General features: G+C 48.3%; 1 protein-coding gene across 3 annotated transcripts; it reads right to left on the bottom strand.

Annotated features, from left to right (window-relative positions):
* Window positions 1-537: 537 nt before the first annotated feature.
* On the bottom strand, window positions 538-13,286 carry RNH1 (ribonuclease/angiogenin inhibitor 1). 3 transcript variants are annotated; one of them, XM_066552726.1, is made up of 11 exons: window positions 13,118-13,286; window positions 12,212-12,343; window positions 9,657-9,762; window positions 7,866-8,036; window positions 5,947-6,117; window positions 5,133-5,303; window positions 4,203-4,373; window positions 3,543-3,713; window positions 2,452-2,622; window positions 1,547-1,717; window positions 538-1,329 (listed from the first exon to the last, which is right to left on the bottom strand). In XM_066552726.1, the coding sequence occupies exons 3-11, from the start codon at window positions 9,740-9,742 to the stop codon at window positions 1,242-1,244; spliced, it is 1,371 nt and encodes a 456-aa protein (XP_066408823.1). In that variant the 5' UTR covers window positions 9,743-9,762; window positions 12,212-12,343; window positions 13,118-13,286; the 3' UTR covers window positions 538-1,241. The 3 variants fall into 3 exon arrangements, with proteins under 3 accessions (XP_066408823.1, XP_066408822.1, XP_066408824.1); XM_066552725.1 differs by lacking the exon at window positions 12,212-12,343; XM_066552727.1 differs by lacking the exons at window positions 12,212-12,343; window positions 13,118-13,286 and adding an exon at window positions 11,346-11,385.
* Window positions 13,287-18,017: the final 4,731 nt, after the last annotated feature.

The raw sequence follows: 18,017 nt of genomic DNA, 5'->3' as shown, positions 1-18,017 counted from the left end.
CTATTCCTCATGCACCATTTTAGGTTTTTGGAGGCTACTGTAGAAACCACTTAGGTCAAATATTCTAGGACAAAGAAAAGCCAGCTGTGGCCTCTACAGGATGAATGTGAGCAGCAAAAAGCAAAGCCTAGAGAACACCTTTACCCCTGAGGTGCCACACAGAATTTGCCAGTGAAGGAAACACCAAGTGACCACTCCAGGAAGAGACACTGGGGAATGGGATTTTTTTGCCATTCATTCTGCAAGGCCAGCCAAGGACAATGCCAGGCTTGCCTTCTGTATTTTTAAATCCATATTCATTCTTTTGTGGTTTAGGTGTGCAGCAGTTGCGTTGTCTGTTGGAACAACGGTTTGTTACAACTCTTTGCATGAAACCCCAGTGTCCCCTGAAAACTGAAATTGTCTTCTAGGCTTGTTCTTTGCCTAAAGCCTTGACTAAGATCTTCTCCTGGCATGTTTCAGCTAGGGACTTACCAAAAACAAACAAGTAAACCAAGGTGTTGGTAGTGTTGCAGTTCACAAATAACAACATTGGTCTTAAAGGAGAAATATACAGATATATTTATTTTTATAAGTAGAAAAATTAAGTATAAAGTTCCTGTAGAACTACTCTTTGCCAGATCAAACATATCAATCATTTAATTATTTCCCATACTAGCAGAAATGCACACAGCATCTTTTGTTTGTAGGAAAATCACCTTTCAAAGGACATGAATTTTGATATTGCACAGCTCAACAGCTGCTCATTTCTTTTTTTCTCTTGTGCCTTGGCCACCACTGCTTTTCCAAGAACTCTTTTAGGGAAAGACAGGGGAGAGCTCAATTTTAGATTAAAAACATTTAGGTTTTTTTGAAAGCCTTCCCCAGAGACCTATCAAAAGCACCACCCAGTAAAAATCCAGTGGGTAGTTCTCTTGCCTTGGGAAGGAGCTTCTTTAAAGCCCAGCTAATTCGTTAGAAGGGATTACAGGATTAAAGAGCTCCTAAGGGCTAGAGACCCACTTCTCCAAGACAGTAATTGTTTATTTCAAGGATAGTGATGCTGCAGCTTTCATGAGTCTCAGAGTTAGTACATCCAGAGATGCAGAGAAGGCCGATCAGCTCCCCAGACACCCACTCGGGGAATCCACAAATGGTTTTGGAACAAGAGAATTCCCTATTAAGTTAATTAGTTTTACGTATGGAAAGTTTAGATTAAGAAGAGGACATTGCTTTGACGTTGTTCTGCAGGCAGTCACCACTCATGAAATGATCTTCACTTCAGGCTTGGACTCTTCCAAGGCTCTCAGTTCATCATCCACTTCAGAACTCCACAAAATGTCATACAAACTACACCAAAACAAAAAGGCAAGTGAGATTTAGTGAGCATCCTCCTGTTAAGGGAAGAGTCAGATGCACAACTGGCCAGTATGGGAAGGTCATATGCCAGGAAGGGCCCCATCTAGCTCTAAGAGCAGCCAGAAATTGGCTTTACAGCCCAGGACCCCCTTAGTCCCCTGACCAGCAGCAGCCTCCCACCCCTGCCAGGGCTACCACCATCGCTCACATTAACTGCTGCACGTTGCAGCTGGGCTTCTTCAAGGCTTCACAGATCTTCCTGATGCCTTCGTCTTCCAGAGGGTTGTAGCTCAGGTCCAGCTCAGTGAGGCACTGCTTGGTGGCCATGACAGTGGCGAGGGTGGCACAGCAGCCTGCTGTCAGGTCACAGTTCCCCAGCCTGCAGGGAGAGGAGGGAGAGGCCAGCACAGTGAGCCCTGGCTCCAGGAAACCCTGCCCACACCTGGGCAGCAGGTATGGACATCCCCAGCATGGACCAGAGATCCTGGCAAAGATGGCATCTCTGAGACATCAGCAGGGCTGGCCTGTGGTCTTGCCACAGAGACAGCTGCCCTCATGGTGACTGCTGAACACCTCAAAGGCCTCCCTAAAGCATAACAGCGTGTGGCTATGGGCACAGGAGGAACCCATTGAAGTTATTCCCAAATTGACCACCATGCATCATCTTCTCTTATCACTATACTTGAGACTTGCAACCACCTCTCTGAAGAGGGCAACAGAGGGCTCTCAGTTGATGACCAAGTAGCTATAAGTGGTCAAAAGACACTTTCTGGGACAGACTTGCAAGTCTTACTGATGTCTCCCATGACCCATCTGCTTCACTCACTCACTGTGAATTCAGGCATCAGAGCACAGCTCCGGCTTCTGTCCAACAGCATGGAGAGAACAAGCACTAAGCGTCAGACAGCCCAGAGCTGGGCTCAGCTGGGAAGGGAACAGGCTCATGGGGAAGGCAAATTCCACCCCAGGGCTGGACATGATGCTCCAGCTGGCTGCCTGCTCCTTCTGGTGAGGCTGGACCAGCACTTGTGGACCATAAGGACCATGGAAGTACAAGACAAAGGTTGAATTCAGACAGCAAGAGAGAAGACAACTTCTGAGAGTGCACCTTACCAGAGGGACTGGATGTTGCAGTTGGGATGCATCAGCCCTTCACACAGGAGCTCCACACCTGCATCTCCCAGCTTGTTCTCACCTATGTGCAGTACTTTCAGGTGCTTGTTGGTGCTGAGAGCAGAGCTGACAGCCTTGCAGCAAGCAGTGGTGAGCCCACACTCCCTAACCCTGCAAGGCAAAAGTGAGATGAGATCTAGGTGGGACACCTAGAGACTATGAGACACCGTTCATTTCTTTACATTTATTCAACAGGAGCCCAGACAGTGGGAACAGAGGAACCAGGGCTTTCCTGCAATCACTGTACTCCTCTCAATGCCTGTCTGCTCAGTCCTTTCTGGGCAGTACCTCTCCCACTCTTTATGCGGCACGTCTGTCCTAGAGCGTGCACCTGCCCAAGAAGCACAGGACCAAAGAAGGATGACCTGTGCTGCTCTAACAGTCACTGGTGGCTCCACTGTGTACTCCTGAGGCACCCCATTGACTTCCAGGCCACCAGGGCAAGAACCCAGCTGGGGGCAGGAGCTGAATCTGCAATGTAGGAAAATTCAAATTCTAAGTGAATGAACAAATTTCCTCTCCCACACCATCCCAGCCTAAAAGGTAAGACAGTCAACAGGACAGGATGATGAGACATGTTTAATGTCACTAGAGCTTTCTTTTGTCTCATTAGTGAGAGAGTTTAGCTCCAGTGGAGAACCTGAGATATCTGATCACAGCACTCATTTTGCTATTTCATTAGGCCTTTCAGACTTCAAAAGTCTCTTAACTGTCATTTGTTGCGTGATAAAACAATTAATTAGAAGCTCTGCAAGCGATGCTTGGTCTCCTTTCGGTTGTAACAGGATAACTGTGATGGTGCACATCTTCAAAGTGTCTATGAGTTTAGAAATGCAAATCCTTTTAAAGTCTTTAAGTCTAGAAAAGCCCTTTTTAACTCTATAAATCCTTTCAGTAACAACCAGCGGAAGTTGCTTGTGGAACCGCCACAACTGAGGATCTATCTGGGTGGGCATTACTTCACCTTACATCTTTCTTCAGTGAGGCCTCCAAAGAAAGCAGTAGGTATGTGAAACTTGACAGCAGCTCACCATAGCTCCTGAAGTTTAGATTTGGGATCCTTGAGTGCCTGACAGAGCATTTCCATCCCTGAGTCTCTCAGGTTATTGTCTATCAGACTGATCTCTGTGAGGGTCTCCTTTGTACTGATGAGTCTGGAGAGATCTTTACAGCTAGCACTTGTGAGATCACAATCCCATAACCTGCAGGGAAGAACAGAATGTTATTTTCTCCCAAGAATGACTTAGATTAGAAAACAGAGTCCTGTTTTAGTAGTCTGAATGTCTGGTTACATTGTCTCATTTTCTTTTATCCTTTCATACATCATACCACACAGCTTCCTCCTTTCCTTACTTTCCACTTGCTGCACCAAAAGCTCTGCTTGTAACACACAAAAAAAGAAGCAGAAATATGCAATTCTAGTAGACAGCTAACTCAACTGGAAGCCAAGACAATGCCATCATAAACTTCTATTTGGCCTCTCACCAGAATTTGATCCAAGCAATTTCAGTGGTCCTACTTGTTCATGGTGTTCTCCACCCAGTTTTTGGGAATTAACTGATTTGCAGCTGAGACACCTTTTTGACCATAAAGGGTAAATGAGAAATTTCCACTTTGGAGCAAACCAGCAGCACAATCTAAACAGCTCAGAAGCTGCAGAAGGAATATAAGAAACCTCTGCCCACCCTTACCACAGCTTTTGGATTTTGCAGCTAGGATGCATCAGTCCCTGGCACAGCAGAGCCAGACCGGAGTCCCCGATCTTGTTGTCTCCCACAGAAAGATCCATCAGAGATGACTTGTTCCTGAGAACAGTACTAATCTCCATACAGCTGTCACTGGTTATGCCACAGTTCTCCAGGCTGCAGGAAAAAGCACAGTTGGAGTTGCTGCTCCAGACCCACCCGTGTTAGATACACCCCAATACCCAGTTCAGACTGAGAAGGGTCCTTGCTGCAAACCAGTGCAGCTCAGCCAGGCACTGCTACATCCTGCAAGGTTCAGAGAAGATACTGATGTCCAAGATGGGACTCTGGGTGAGGTTCTGCTCACTGCTCCTGCATTTCATGAGGCTGCAGGGCACTTTGACCCAGCCATTCATATGCACTAATGCAAGGATCATTCTTGCCAAACTTCCCTTTTTATCAGTTATCCGTTTTCAGAGGAGCTTTTGGCAGCATCATACAATGAGTCCCTGCTGAGCCAACCCCTGCTGAACCTCAGGGGCAAGATAAAATGAATTGTGCTTTTCCCAGAAAGCCCTTCACGGGCTTTACCACAGAAATGAGGCCAAACCCAGCACCTTTGTTTTGTAGCAAAAAAGGGCTCTGAATAAGTATACTCAACAGGCTGGTAATTCCAGTTTAAGAACTAGAGCAACTGAGGGTGATTGTTCCTCTCCTCTGAGACACAGGTGGGCAGTCTTCCTTAGTAAGTGGTGGTTTAACCTGGGGTGCCAAAAACCCCAGACCTTTGTGTGCAGTTTCCAGTTACATAAATCTGAGCCAGCCAAAAATCTGGCCTACATTTCAAGCATTCCTGACAAGAATTTTTCCTGTCCTATGGATGGTGTGACTAGCAGCAGCACTAGCTGCCATTAGAGATGACCAGCTCTTCCTTACTGTAGTAGCTCCAGGTTGCAGCTTGCCTCCACCAGGCCCCGGCACAGCTGCTTTACAGCTGTATCTCCCAGCGTGTTGTTGCTCAGGCTGAGCTCCTTCAGGCTGGGCTTGCTTTGCAGAGCAGCATTGAGAGCTTCCACAATATCAGCTGTGAGTTCACAGTACTCCAGTCTGCAAGAAGAAAAGAAGTCCAGGCAAAAAGACAACCCTCCTTACACATCCTGCTACCAACAACAATCAGCTGAGCCTGGTGTGTGTTAGCCAGGGCAGAAAACATGCCAATGTGAGTTGAGATAAGGCAATGCATAAAACCAGACATAACTGTAAACTTTTAACAGCATCTCTCTGCTCATTTCAGGAAGCATTAATTCTTAAACTAGATCCCAGGGGACCCTAGCAAGACCAATTTTTACACTAGGCCTCCACTGAATCAGTGTACAGGCAGCTTGGAGCACAGGGCTGAGCTCTGCACTGCAACACCATCAAGAGCCTCAACTCCTCTGCCCAGGGGGGGCTGCAAATATGCCCAGGTCCTGCTCAGTCATGAAACAAAGACCAAGGGCAGCAGAATCTGATGTTTCCTGGGCGTCTGAGAGGTCTTGCATTTACAGCCACCGCTGCCAGGAGGGCTAAACAAAGCCTATGGGAACAGACACTGGACTTCCAAACCCACAAGATCCACCTGCATGAATAAATATGACAATTTCAGGTAAAAGAAGAACAAAACCACACCTGGCAACAAAACTCCAGCTTGTGTCAAGGGAAAAGCAAGCATGGCCTGTGTGATGACTGAAAAAGCCCAGTGACTACTTACTGCAGCTTCTGCAGCTTACAGCTGGGGTTCATCATCCCTTGGCACAGCACCTTCACTCCAGCAGTTCCCAGCCTGTTATCCCCTACATGCAGCTCTGTCAGGGATGGCTGGGCACTGAGGACGGAGCGCAGGGTCTCACAGCTGGCACTCGTCAGGTTGCAGTTTTGCAGCCTGCAGGAGAGAGGGAAATGCACTCCTAGAATTACAGAGGTTCTTCTCAGAGAGCTTTATTTGCTGAGGTTGGAGCTTGGAAAGGACACCACAGTTCTGATGGTGCTTAACCCTCTAGGAAGTGGTTTGTCCAGGTTAGTACCATTATTTTACAGGTGTGCCATAATATTTTATCAACTACATCTGTGCCACAAATAACAGCTCCCCTGCTTCCTTCAGTGTAACTCATACAGCATCTCCAGCAGAATAAGGTTTCACCGTATAGGTAGCCCCACAACTGGTTTCTAGAAGTGGTTTAAATATCAGGAGACTGACCCCAGAGATAAAGCAAAGGCATCTTATGATTTCTCGCCCCCTCTAGAAATGTGATCCAGAGTCAGTAGGAGTTAAAATCTCATCCAACCATGGATATAACTTAGTTTAATGGTATAGTACAAGAAGGATCTATGAAGTTGATCCTTCAGCACTCAGGCTTGGAGAAGTAGCATAGGAACTGTGCTGATATTGCTATAGGGTGTTTCTAGAATTATTGGATACGACTTTAGAGCAATAGAGAGGTGTTGTGCAGGGAGTTTTGACTTGGGTTTGCTTGCTCTTTTATTTCCTCTTATTCCTCTTATTCATTCCTCTTTATATTCCTCTTCCTTTTATTTCCTTTTTATTTGGTTTCTCTTTTATTTAAGGTACCTTACCAGAACCCCAAAAATGGACAATGTTTTTCTACAGAACTGAAAAACCCAGGCTGTTACTTGAGCATGAGGAGAAATCTGAAGCCTGGGGCAAACTCTCTGAAAAATTACTTAAGTCTTCCAGTACAGAGTACCACAATTACTTCTTGAAGGTCCATCAGAGAGCTGCAGTTTCATCAGCTTCCCAGTCAACGTTCTTTCTATTTGCCTGAGTCCTCATTGCAGGCGGCACAGGGACTTCAATATCTGAACCAAAAGTCATATTATTCTTACAAGTTAGTGTTCTGAGGATCCCAGATTCCTCTCAGGAGCTGGAGGATTCCTGCACCCTGCAGAAGAGATGCTGAACAGAGAAGGCAGAAGCCCTCTTTGAGGGCTTCTGAAGAGCAGAGGCAGCAGCCACTGGCTCTGACTACACCTCCTGCACTAGGGATGCTGAGAGAAGCCCACTAATGCTATAAATGTGGTGGGGTGCCTCCATAAAATGCCTCCTAGAGCCAGGGAACTCTCCAGTTTGCTGCATTCTGAGGATCACTGAACGATGCCAGATCCTGGGCTGGCACCCCCACTCCCCAAAGCTCAACCTCAAATGCATCTGATGAGTGTCCTTCATTGAATTTGAGGGGAATTTTCCACAGGTTGTATGTGGAAAATACAGATTTTACACCTTGCACATACTCCTTTAGATTTGTGTGCTTGTGAGTGGGAATATACTGTAGCAAATGGACTGTGGTCCAGTCCAGAACTCAGTTTAGCAAAGATTCTGAACCTTGAAATTCAAAAGGAGTGTCTTCTTTATTCACCCTTTTCTGTCCTCACCATTCCCCCTTCTCCCAGCCTCCATGTAGATAATTCTTCAGTTGACATTGGTTATTGACTTTAGATTTTTGTTTGCTTTTTCTCTACGTGCTTTAACCATCTAGTATGTAGTAGAGTGAACTTTGTCAACAAATTGTTGTGCTTTCACTTTTATATTAAACCTGCCTTTGATTCTTTAAGAGACCTCAAAACACTCATTTGTGACAGCAGGATAGAGCAAGACAATCAGTGGAGCTTTACCATAACTTCTGTAGGCTACAGCTTGGCGTCAGCAACCCTTTACACAGGTATTCAACACCTTCATCTCCCAGCTCATTGTTGTTCAGCTTCAGCTCTGTGAGGGATGGATTTGTGTTGATGATGGAAGAGAGATCCTCACAGTTACTGCTGGAGAGATTGCAGTCATCCAACCTGAAAGACAAGGACAGAAGGAGCACTTCAGTCCTCAGAGTTGCTCTGCTCTCCCGGGCTGGAGCACTGCTCATGAAAGCAGAGTGGGCAATGTTCCTGCTGTTCCTGGGATGCCTCCATAAGTATGTGCAGGACCTGCTGGGTGTTGCATGGCCCAAACCAAGGTGTGCTCTGGGCTGCACCACAGGATGGGCTGGAGGGCAGCTTCCCAAGCCTTGCTCCTCCTCTGTGCTGCACAGAAGTGGGCACAAATCATTCCTGTACAGCTGGAGGAAGCGCCTCCACTTAAACAGTGACAGTGACAAACCATCTGCCAGCTTACAGGTGTCAGACTGGTTCTGCACTGAGAACTGCAGCCAGCCCAGAGACACTCATCAGCAGGTTGGTGTCTTGCAGGTGAGTCATGCTGGTTTGCACCATCTCCCTCCAGCAGGAATCTCAGCACACAAACCCTGAGTTTACAGTTTGGCAGCAACTTCCCCCATGGGATATCAGCATTCTTCTAGTGCTACTGAATGGATGAGGATGAATTTAATTGAAAGGAAAGCCAAGGAAAGGATCAGGAGCACAGGACAGCCAGGGAGCTATAGAAGGAGGCAGAAAAGACACAGAGCAAAAAGAAGGTGTCATTGAGAACCGTACAGCCCCAGGCACAGCCACAGCCAGGAGTGCCAAAAGTTGCCTGGTCATTTCTCCTTAGACAAGAGTATGAAACTGAGGCTCTGTGAGGGTTCTCCTTCCCTCCCCTTGCAAGAAGACATGGATTCCAATAGGATCACGTTCAACAGTGATGAAACAACCCCTGCAGCAGTCACCCTTATCCATTGCCTCTGGAGCGGCCCAGCCTCTGGCCAGGAGACAACCATCCCACTGCTTTCTGCCACGCAAGGCAGGCCTTGGGAAGTCAAGGCCAGGCCCATGAAGCTTTGCCTGCAAAAGGCTCCTTTACAAAACAAAAGGAAGTTGCCCTCACCAGATCCAATCCTTCTGAGGCACTGCTGGCATGAAGTGGCCCATCCTCTCCAGCCCCAGCAGGATGATGCCATCCCATGAAGTATGAGTTCCCAAACAGCAGAGGGGAAAGATTGCAGTAGCAACTCTTCTGGGCACTGTCCTACACCTTAAACCCCAGGAGATGGTTCCCTCCCATTGTTTGCTCAACAAACAAGGCTGGTACTTCTGAAGGTCAAGTGAAGAATTAAAAGCTGATGGGCACGGCTTGTACCTGACTACTGAAGCCAAAATCACTTGACAGCATCAAGCCTGCAACCCAAAGAGTGTTCAACCCAATAAGCACAGAGAGATGTCTTCCCCCTCTTGAGAGACAAAGGCAGAATAACCAAAATGGAGGTCAAATATTTAAATCACATTACCTAGCTGAGCCCTATGGCACACCAAGAAACAGGGCAACATTACTTCATACCAAAGGATATTTATCTGTAGTTAAAAATGCTTTGCAAGAGGATGGGGGTTTATCCATCCTTTAAATTAACTTTCTGGATAAAAATTCCTGTTGTGCAATTTCTAAGTCCCAGGACAAACAGTTCTGAAGATGAAAAGCACAGGAAAGAAATGCAACAGTTCTTACTCAAAAGAGAGAATACACAACACTTTACTTACCTGATGGTTTTGCAGGATTTCATTGTGGTCAGAAGTTCAGCCCATCTAGATGGGCTCATCTCTTCACACTGGATGTCAAGCTCCATTTTGACAGTTGAGATAAGACCTGAAAATTAAAACAAAATAAAATCACCTTTTTATAAAATTGACTGAGAAGCAATGATGTTCTTCAATCCTCCCAGCTCTCAGCCATAAGTCATACTGTGCAAAGGGGACAGATTATAATTTTCCAAAACCTGCAAACACCAGTACAAGGTCAGGAGAGTTGGAATGGTTTTGTCTGGGACTTGGGAAGGCCTTCCTCTGAGAGGAAAAAAGCACAGGAATCCTGAAGAGATATGGCAAAAGCCTGTTATCTGGAGCTGCTTGTGTGAGAGTAAGACATTCCCCTTCCCCCTCCAAGGGAGCTTAACCAGAAGGAGCTTTATAGGGGCACTGGTGCTACTCACTACTGCACTGCTGAGCCACACAGACACCAGCTCCACCAGCATGGCACACCTGACCCATTGTGGACCCTCAAGCTGTACTTAAAATTGGGATATTTTTGAGAGAATTTGGGTGAATGCGGACAATGAGCATGAGAACTGCCTGGGCTCAAATTAAAAATCTTGCTGGACATGTGTCTGTATGTGAGAAGTGGAACTTGCATGGATGGGAGAGATGTTCCCTCTACAATTTGATATCCAAGGTTTGAAAGATCACTCTGGTCAGGCAAATCCAACTACAGAGAAGCTGGTAAGTGGAACTTTTTTTCTGCACAACGCTGTGTTTACATCACTTCAGAAATCACTGCATTTCTGTCTGTTGTGCAGAACAGCTCCAGATAAACGTGCTTGCACAAAAGCATGCCAAGGCCAGTAGCTGAGCCCTAGGTTTAGTCTGCAAGGGATGGGGTTAAAGGCAGCGCTGTAGAGTAGGTGACAAAATGCAGCCTTAGTCGGCTGGTTTGCCCAGCATGACTCAGACTACGGGACGGGGCATGAGAAAGAAATAATCCCTGAGCTATCCCATCGGAATGTGAGCTGCAGGCAGCCACCGTCTTCCCTCTCTGCAGTCCCCTCCTGCCGCCGTAACTTCGCGGGGATCCCGAAGTGGCTTTTCCCGGAGACCCGCCCGGTGCCAGCGCTGCCGTCAGGTCGCGCCCACAACAAACGCGGCACCCACGTGGGGCGGGGCGGCGCTCGGCAGCCGCAGCCGGACCGGGACGCGGCGCCAGCGGCATCGTGAGCTCAGGACGCGCTCGACCGCTGCCCTTCCCTTCCCAACGCGAGCGCTGCCGGGAATCCCGGCCCACGGCCTCCGTGGGATCGCACAACAGCCCCACGTGTCGCGGGGTGATGGGGATCGGAGCCAGCGGCGACACGCGAGGGGACAGTGGCAGCCGGACTGTCACAGCCCTCCCTCCCCGCGTCGCTCGGGCACTCTCCCGTTTTACCCCCGCCCGGATCGACAAAGGGTTCTTCCCCCAGCCCCGAGTTCTGCACCTTCTTGTGAGTCAAGGGGGGATCCCGTTCAGGGTCCCGGGCAGCGGCCCGGTCCTATCCCGGGGCACTGCCGCCACCGCCGCCGCCCCTGCCCGGTTCCCCCCGCGCCGCCGCCTCCCGCACTGCAAGCAGCGCTTCTCCCTCCCAGGCTTTCTTCCCTCCCTGCTCCCTCCGGCCCGGCCCGGCCCCGCTCCCCAGCTCCTACCGCCGTGCCGCCACCGCGCAGCTGCCGCCGGCTCCCCCCCGGCTCCGCCTCGTATCGCGGCGGGGAGGAGCAGGATCTGTCCCTCCTCCCCTTTTTCCCTTTCTTCCCCCTTTTCCTCTTTCTCTCCCTTTTTCTTCCTCTGTTCCCTCCGTTTTCCCCCTCTCCCTTTTTTCCTGCCCTCTCTGGCACTTAGCGTCCTTTCTCCTCTTTTTTCTATTTGTCTTTCTCTTTCTTAATTTTTCCTGACTTCTCCCTGCTTCCCTCTCCCCCTCTTTTCTGATTTTCTTTCCCTCTTTCTCCTTCTTTCTTTCCTCCTCTACTCTCCTTTATCTGTTTCCTTCATATCTCCTTCCTTCCTTTTTCCTCACTCCGTTTTTTTCCCTTTTTACTTTCTATTTTCCTCTCATGCTTCCCCCTTTTCCTTCCTTCCTTCCTTCCTTCCTTCCTTCCTTCCTTCCTTCCTTCCTTCCTTCCTTCCTTCCTTCCTTCCTTCCTTCCTTCCTTCCTTCCTTCCTTCCTTCCTTCCTTCCTTCCTTCCTTCCTTCCTTCCTTCCTTCCTTCCTTCCCCATTCTCTTTTGTTCCTTTTTCTACCCTCCTTTTTTCTGCTATCTCTCCTCTTACTCTGAATTTCCTCTTTTTCATCTCACCAGCTTCTCTAATTTTGTCCTCTTTTCCTCCCTTTCCTTTTACTCCTATCTCCTGTTGCCCTTTTTTTTCCCATCCACCCTGATCTCCCTGATGCTCTTCCCCCTGCGCAGGAGCACTGGGATACATGGGAAACAAGCCAGGAGAAGGAGAAATCCCTATAATGAGGGGATGCATAAAGGGTGGGAGTATCAAACATAAAATGAGGTAGTGTACCAACCTCTGCTGTGTGCCGGGACCTGGAGCAAGATGGGAATGCAGGCAGGTCACCCAGGGCAGAGGCACCGGGGCAAGGTCTCAGCTAGGGGAGACAGGACTTCCCCAGGGAGCTCAGAATTAGGAATTGTTTGAACTGGAAACAACAAAAATATCCTCAGTGGTCTCCCTGACTTACAGTTTACAGACAGCTGTGCATGGGGGCCAGCTTGGAGGGCCTGGGAAGTGCCTGCTCCCTATCCCTGTCACCAGTCCTATCCAGGACGCGTTCCCTCATTAGTGCAACACGCCGGGCAGAGAGCTGCACGTCGCTGGCACAAAGGCCCCTCTCTCTGAGCCCTTTGGAACGAAGCTGTGACAGCAGTGGAGGATGGGCGCCTCGGGCTTGTGCTGTGCCAGGCCTGCTGCCCTGCCGGGCTCTCCCCGTGTCACTGCCCCCAGCCGACCCCAGTGACCAGCGGCTGTCCCGCACACCCGCCCCGAGGCAGGGCGAGGGTGGCAGCGCTTGGTCAGGGCTGGAAGGCATTCGTCATCCCTTGGCTCGCTTCCTCCTCCGCCTGCCGGCTACTCCCTGTCTCCCTCCCTATTGTTTCCCCGTAGTTTTAGCCCCGGTAAAAGCTCATTCAGATTTTCACAAGACCGAACAAAGAAAGGTTTTGAAGTGCCGAGAGGGACTAGGCAACACCCCGACTTGCGTTCCTCCCTCCACTCCCAAAATCTCAGCATCTCCCCCAGATTTTTCTTCCTACCAACACCCTCTTCCCATAACCCTGGCTCACACAACAGTTCAACTAAGCCCAACCAGCTGTTCCCTACAAAGCACGGCTTTAAAATGGTTCCGTGCTCCTCCCCGGGAAGCAGGAGGGAAAGTTTCGGGAGTTTCAGAGCTGCTTTTGCCGCGAGTACGTACCTTGCTGTTGTCGGTTCTGTGCGGGTGCGAGGGGGGCCGAGCTGGCGCCTTCCTGCTGCCGTTACCACGCAACCTCTGCTGTCGTACACACGGTGCCTGCTAGAGGGAGGGAAACAGTTTTGGGCTCTGACGGCTTTTTTCCTCCCGTGGCAGCTCTTCAGGGCCTTGCAGAGCAAGCACTGTGCGCACAATTGTGTCCGGCTTGTGATGAAGCAAATGTTGCAAAAAGCTCCTGATGGTGACAGAGGCAGCTTTTACTTCTCACACCGGATCATGTGGCCACTTGCCATTGTTTAGCCCAGAGCGAGGGAGTAGTTGCCACTGAAGGATCCATCTGAAAATGAGGCCACGGCAGCGTTGAAGTGTGGGTAGAGATGATGGAGTTTGTGTAGTCTCTCCATTCTCCAGGCAGGCCTGTCCTGCCAGGCCTAGGAGTGATGCTGAGCACATTACTGCCTACCTGTCACCTTACCTGGGGGTTCTGCATCCTTCTTCCCAGCAGGGGCTAGGACACAGGTAGCTCCCTGCTTCTGCACAAGCTGAGTGCTCACACTGCCTGGAAGGGTCCCTTGGGCACAGCCCTGGTTGTGTCTCCCTAAAACGGCCCCTCAGCAGCAAGCATGGACCTCACTCCTATACCTCCTTCTCCTAAATTCCCACTGGTTCTTCTCCTCCTCAAGGAAAACCCTGCCATCACTCAAGCTGCATTGCACAATAGCTGTGGGTTGAGGTAACCTGCCTTCTTCCCCCACTCTCAATGGTGTGAAGATGAATTAATGTTTCAATAGCCAGCAAATGGTCCAGTAGCAGAAGGACAGATTTGTCTTTCCCTCCTGGGGCTGCAGATGCTGACAGAGATGATGGTAGAATGATGACCTGGGAAACAGAGCCTTTGTTGAGCCACAGGAGAAACACTAGAGGCTTTCCCTCCAGCTGCTTTTATTACCCTTCTCCTGGAGGAGATGGGAACCAATCACCAGGAGAGCCCAATGAGCTAAAACCCACCTTTCTCAGTGCCCAGAAGAGAGTTGAAAGCCAGAGAATTTACCTCTTCCCTATTCCCTCTCAGGGTACTCCACACAAAGAATTTGCTAGAACAGTCCTTGTGCTTCTGGGTCTGACCTGAAACCTGCTGAAGCACAGGCAAGATCTTGGGGATGGCCTGAGCTCCCGGCTTTGGTTTGTTGGATGCTCCCTGGCAGGCAAATGGAGGGGATGCTGAGGCTGGTGCAGGATGTCTCTGCCCTTTTTGCTTGGCATGATGCTTTCAGGAAGACCACCAGTGTTAGGAAGAAAGTTTATGCTGACAGGAGATCTCCCAGTCAATCAGGCAATTTGAAGTCGATGCCTGTCATTCAGTCCAACAGCAAAGGTGTCATTGCCTATCCAGCCACTGCTGGCATCTCTCTGCTCTTGGTTCCCGCTTCGCTGCACTTATCAGGAGTCTCTAAAGGACAAAGTCTAGTGTTTGTTAGAGGTTTCAGAGAGGTTCATGTCACGTGGGCCTTCTGTAGACCTCCTGCCCTGGGCAAAGCACCCAATACACTCTGGTCTGTGTTGGTGAAATATTAGATTTATAGGCCAAATAGCCATGCCAAAAGGTTATGTGCTTCTGTCTCCTTGTCAACCCTTTGGCTGCCCTCACTGCAGGGACAACAAAAGGCATCTCTGGAAAAATCTATTGTCCTTTCCCCAGCAAGCAGGACAGGCCATCCTGCTCATCGAGATACACACAGATCCAGAGGAAATGATACAAAATGGGGCTGAGAAAGCCAACAGCAAACACCAGTAAAAAATACCTGTGTGTGTCTTGCCACAGAAAGAGTGGAAGACTCCTGGCATGGAAGGCATGCCCATTTGGTTATTTGTACAGACTCAGGCTGATTCCTTAAAGATGCCTTCAGGAGTGTGGCAGTGACATCTGCCCTGTGTTCCCCTCCTTATCACAGTTTCCCATTATCCTTTCTGAGTTCATTCAAATTTATCTCCTCTTTTTTTAGATCCTCTCCCTCTTTTGGTCTTTGTAGCAGGGAGAGAGAGCACATCTTGGTGATGCCCATCTTGCCCCTGCTGCCTTTGGGCACAGCTGGCATGAAAGCATGAAGTGCAGGTCTTCTGTCCTGGGATCTGAGGAAGTTGAGATGTGTCTCTGCATTTAAGATGACTTCATTGTAAAACTAAATTTATGCACATAACCCTAGAGTAAACTTACAAAAGAATACTTAAATTAAGGCCATTAGTGTAAACTGAAGACTCTGCCTCTTCCCCTTCTAGCAGTTTCCTGTTCTGTCCTCTCTGCTCTTATGATGCCTCTGTGCATATACTTAATGGTAATTAGCAACAATAAACTTCTAAGAGTAGTGACAGATCTTTTTCTAACTTGACTATGTGATCCCTACCAGAAAATTCATTCCATAAATTCAGCTGTGGAGATCAAAACAGCAAGCTGTAAGCATGTGCCCAGCTCCATTTGTTGCAGTGAGTGATTTGTTTATATCCTACTTGATCCATTGCTGGAAGCCATTTGTTCCTTGAGCTTGTGTGCAAACTTGAAGTAAGGATTTGTAGGGTGAGGAAATGCAAAACCTAGGTCATTCCTGAAGAGTCAGTGGGCTGATTAAGCACTGGGGAGCAAAGTATTTGTGGAGCTAGAGTGGAGAACCTGACACTGTGGCTTAAGTGCTTAAGTGATGCCTCAGGAGAAAAAAAAAAAAAAGGAGGTCAATGTGTTGGTAGCAAGGTGTTAGTGGGGTGGCTGAGCAAGGTTTGGGTTTTTCAGCAAATACAGGCAATAGCTCACCCTGACTTGCATGCGTGCGCACACACATATGGATGTTCCATACTGTGGCAGCTCATTATAGATTCCCACAAGAAAACCATTAGGGAGGAAATTCTTGCTGTTCTGATGTGGTCGCCTTGTTCTTGTAAAAGAAAAGCTGTTGTTTCCATGTTGCACTGGTTTTGTTTATTGGGGAGTGGAGAGCATTATAATGAAATAGTGCTGTGAGTGTATGTGTAATATTTTATCCCTGTGTGTGGATACAGCCTTTCACAGTGGATCCAGCGAAAATGGAGCCCCCAAAAAATGGAGCTTCCCAGATATGTTCATCAACCAGCACATCTGCAGAAAAAGTACTGTCAGAGGAATTTTTCTCACATCCCTGCTTTTCTTCTTCATCTTCTGTCTCAGCCTGCCGCAGTGTTTGCCTGCCCGTCTGCAGAGGGCGATGCAGCATCAGTTTGACCAGACCAATGGTCCTCTGGTTTTTCCTCATCCCGAAGTTGCCCTTGGTCACCAAGACATTGCAGGGTTTGAGGGCTGGGATGGGGCCACAGCTAGAGGGGAAAACGAGAGGACCAGAGCAGAAACACAGGTGTATTTCATAGCGCAGTCTCTTCATGCCAGCTGTGCAGCAGCTGATGAAATGGGAGACTGCAATGGATTTCACTTTCCTGTTAAATCCTGCTGTACAGGAAGACTTGAATAATTTGCTGAAACTTTGAAGGCCACGGTAGGGACAGCTGGTTATTTCATTAGTTTGTACAGGACTCAGAAGTGTAAGTTTAAATCAGCTTTAAAAGGCAAGAATGAAATCTTGAAGTGAAAAGAACCCCAACAACCATACACTTATCTGGTTTTCAGACTTCAGTTTGCCCGTTAGCACTGCCTGTTTGCAGAAAGGAATAGTAGATGTCCTCTGCCAGTAGAGGCATGTCTCTCTAGTCTCCATGAGAATTCATGGGTATTTGTGCCCCCTTTGTATCCTAGAGTTGCGATGGTTGGAAAAGACCTCAAAATGATCATGTACATCCGTTAACCCAGCATCACTGTGTTCATCACTAAACCATAGCCCAGAGTTACATCCACATGCCTTTTGAACACTTCCAGGGATGGGGATTCCAACACTTACCTGGGCAGCCTGTTCCAATGCCTGATTATCCTTTCAGAGAATACTTTTTTTCCTAATATCCAATCTAAACCTCCCATGACACAACTTGAGGCCATTTCCACTCATCCTGTAACTTGTCACCTGTGAGAAGAGACCCCTTCACCTCACTAAAACTCCTTTCAGGTAGTTGTAGAAGTGATGGGGTCTCCTGAGCTTTCTTTTCTCCAGGCTAAACAACTCCAGTTCCCCAGATGCTCCCCATAAGACTTGTGCCATAAAAAACCCCACTGCATCCTCTCTTTAATCCAGTTCTTCCTTGGATTATCAGAATTAATTTGCTGCAAAGGCATGGGGGTGGGATAGTTTGGAGTCTCCTCAGGTATAGGCTGGAGTCGGTGTGCAGTTGAAAGCTGAATTTCATTCTTTGTCATTGAAATTTGCCAGAAAGGTCATTTCCTTATGCATGTAACTGAGGAAAGTGCTCAGAATTGTTTTCTTCCCAGTTCAGTTTGTGGTAGGGATGGAAATCCTGCCAGCTGAGTGTGATCCTGTTTTTTTCCATGATACACCATCAGTTTTTAAAAACAGCTTCTCTTTTTTTAAAAGCTTTTGGTTGTTTGTTGTGGCTTGTTGTAGTAGAATAGGAGCAGAATGTGAAGCACTTGCTTGAACTTTGCACCTGGATAAATTCAGGGAGCAAGTTCTTGACCTTTTTTTAAATAAATGGCACCTACATCAATGACTCCTTGAGGTTTTTTGATTTCTTCCTAAATTTACAAACAAGTGTTTTGGCTCTAGCAGAGGCCTCCAGGTGAAGGGATCTCTAAATTCTTTCCTGCTCTTGGGTGGGATGAGAGAGGGAGGGATGGGGCCAGAGCTGTGTGGGAAGAACTGGATGCAGTGGGTGCTGCTCACTGTTGTGGCCTTGTCCAATGTTCAGTAAGGAAACAAAAGACCCTCTTGGATTGCCAGGAATACACAGGCAGTGTTCTGCCTGCCTTAAGCATGGG

Source organism: Molothrus aeneus, chromosome 6, assembly GCF_037042795.1.
Source record: "Molothrus aeneus isolate 106 chromosome 6, BPBGC_Maene_1.0, whole genome shotgun sequence".
Lineage (NCBI taxonomy): Eukaryota > Metazoa > Chordata > Aves > Passeriformes > Icteridae > Molothrus > Molothrus aeneus.
The sequence above is the reverse complement of the archived record's forward strand: the minus strand, read 5'-3'. Positions and strand labels throughout refer to the sequence as shown.